This window comes from Octopus bimaculoides, chromosome 1, assembly GCF_001194135.2.
Source record: "Octopus bimaculoides isolate UCB-OBI-ISO-001 chromosome 1, ASM119413v2, whole genome shotgun sequence".
In the NCBI taxonomy this organism is placed as follows: domain Eukaryota; kingdom Metazoa; phylum Mollusca; class Cephalopoda; order Octopoda; family Octopodidae; genus Octopus; species Octopus bimaculoides.
Genome location: NC_068981.1, coordinates 81928868 through 81931194, shown reverse-complemented (window position 1 = coordinate 81931194; position 2327 = coordinate 81928868). Strand labels below are relative to the sequence as shown.

The window sequence follows — 2327 nt, the reverse complement described above, 5'->3', positions numbered from 1 at the left end:
AGCGGCGGCACCAGCGGCGGCACCAGCGGCGGCACCAGCGGCGGTGATAATGACGATGATTATACCAACATATGTAAAATAAAATTTTTAAAATCACTTACTGTTCCCATTATTCGAAATGCTTCTAGTTTAACAGGTGGAGAATGAAATTCAGCTAAAATGGCATCGACCTAAAAATAATTGCACACAGAGAAAAATTTGGATATATTGCAGTAAACAGAGTAGGTTACGAAGTACTTTGTATCGTCACACAACCGTAATATCTCGTCATTCGTTATGTTGTTAGGGTCTCCATGAAAACTTCGATTTACAGAAAAAACACATATATTACTAATATAACTGTATGTGTATGTAGCATATATAAGTAAACTAATATACAAATATTAGGATACACTTATACAGAAGTATACATGTACAGTCACGTTGTTTGAGAGAAATGTAAGCTAACTTTTGTTACAAGAGGGTTTTACAAAATTATAAGTATTCGTTATATGTGTGTATATGCATCTATGTATGAACACACACACATATATATATATATATATATATATATATATATATATATATATATATATATATATATATATATATATATATATATATATGCATACATACATACATACATACATACATACATACATACATACATACATGCGTACATTCAGTTGTGAAAATCAGCTGCCCAACGGATATCAACATAAAGATAAAGATCAAGAAATAAAATGCCTACGCTGAACTATTCAGAAATCTAGAAATCTACAGTTACTCTACCCAGATTACAAGTTCAGGTTTATACCTGTAATTATTGAGACACTGAGATACGTAACACAAGGCCTAAGTACCAATCTCGAGAAATTAGGATTCTCAAAACCAGAAGGCAGAAAGCTGATTCCAACACTACATATTCAAGCTATCACTGGAAATGTAAAAATCTGTAAAACTTTCCAGAAGTTTATCATTTAAGTATATATGAACATGTCTAGATACCACAATATATGCATGAGAAAACATACATAAAACATACATAAACTGACAAATCTAGATATATACATACATACATACATACATACATACATACATACATACATACATACATACGTACGTACGTACGTACATATTCTGCTGATGTTGAAATTCCAATGAAGGCGCTGTGGATCTAGGTTAGAAACCGGTTCTTTCTCTATTGGCATGAACTCTTGAAATAAAACTAAATAACGATATTCATACATATATGCATATATACAAAAATGCTCCGTTGATGTTGAAATTCTAATGAAGGAGCCTTGGATCTAGGTTAGAAACCGACTCTTTATTGCGTATCAGGACAGTTACCCTCTAGGACAATTACCCACCTAGGACAATTCCCCCCGACGACAACTACCCCCTAAAACAATTACACCCTTGGTTAAGTGCTCCATCTCCAATATATTAAGAAGTTTTAAATCATCGTCTAAAAGTGCAAATTATACGCGATTCCTTGCAAATATTGTATGACATTTATGTTTTCGTATTTGCTAACTACGGCATTAACACGGGCTGAAATATCTAAATATTTCTTTCTAGATGGCTGTTTAGCAAAACCCGTCAAGGATTGAGTCATAAGTACTTGTTGTAATGCTTGCTTTTTTTTAATATATTTTAAAAACTTGCAGTTCGAGTAGCAACAACAAGCATTCGATTAAAAAAACCCACCTGTGCCACCCTTCTACAACATTCTTTGTTCTTAGAAGTTCATCCGACGTCATGTTGTACATATTCCATAAATCCATTCCAAATACTGGTTCTTGTCGTCTTCCTCTTCGCGATGGTCGTCCTAAGTATGTATCCTCAAAGTAATCTTGTAAGGGATATGTTCCGGTGGGAGTATTTCACATCGCGTTTCAAAAGTCTTTTTCAAAATCACAAGTAGGAACAAAAGCTAAAGCAGCTATCATTCTTGTAGAGATTAAAAACTCTTTATCCTCTTGGTACCGCTATTGAAATTGAATGTTCCTATAGATGCTTTGGCTAAAGTGAAAAAAACCGCTTATCTCGGCTTGTGGAAATGCCAAGTACAAACTATTAATCACAGCCTTTTCAAAATCTACCATGATAGTTTTGGGTGCTAAATTTTTGGTAGTTTTGGGTGCTAAATCACCGCCCGGCGTTTCCTCCGAAAAAAATCAGTGGAATCATTCGATCTCCATACACGAATTATTTTCCTCCTGAAACTTATAAAAAATACACACATTAGGCGCACCTTTCTCTAAGCTGCACATGGGTAATTGTCCAAGCGGGTAATTGTCCTAGGAGGTTGTTGTCCGTGGAGGAGAGGTTATTGTCCACGG

General features: G+C 34.8%; 1 protein-coding gene across 1 annotated transcript in view; it reads right to left on the bottom strand.

Moving 5' to 3' along the window:
• LOC106876346 (uncharacterized) overlaps nucleotides 1–2327 on the bottom strand; it is a 32938-nt gene that overhangs the window by 7289 nt on the left and 23322 nt on the right. Inside the window, exon 3 of the mRNA XM_052974409.1 lies at nucleotides 102–170. Coding sequence (XP_052830369.1) covers nucleotides 102–170 — 69 coding nt within the window. The remainder of the gene's footprint in view (nucleotides 1–101; nucleotides 171–2327) is intronic.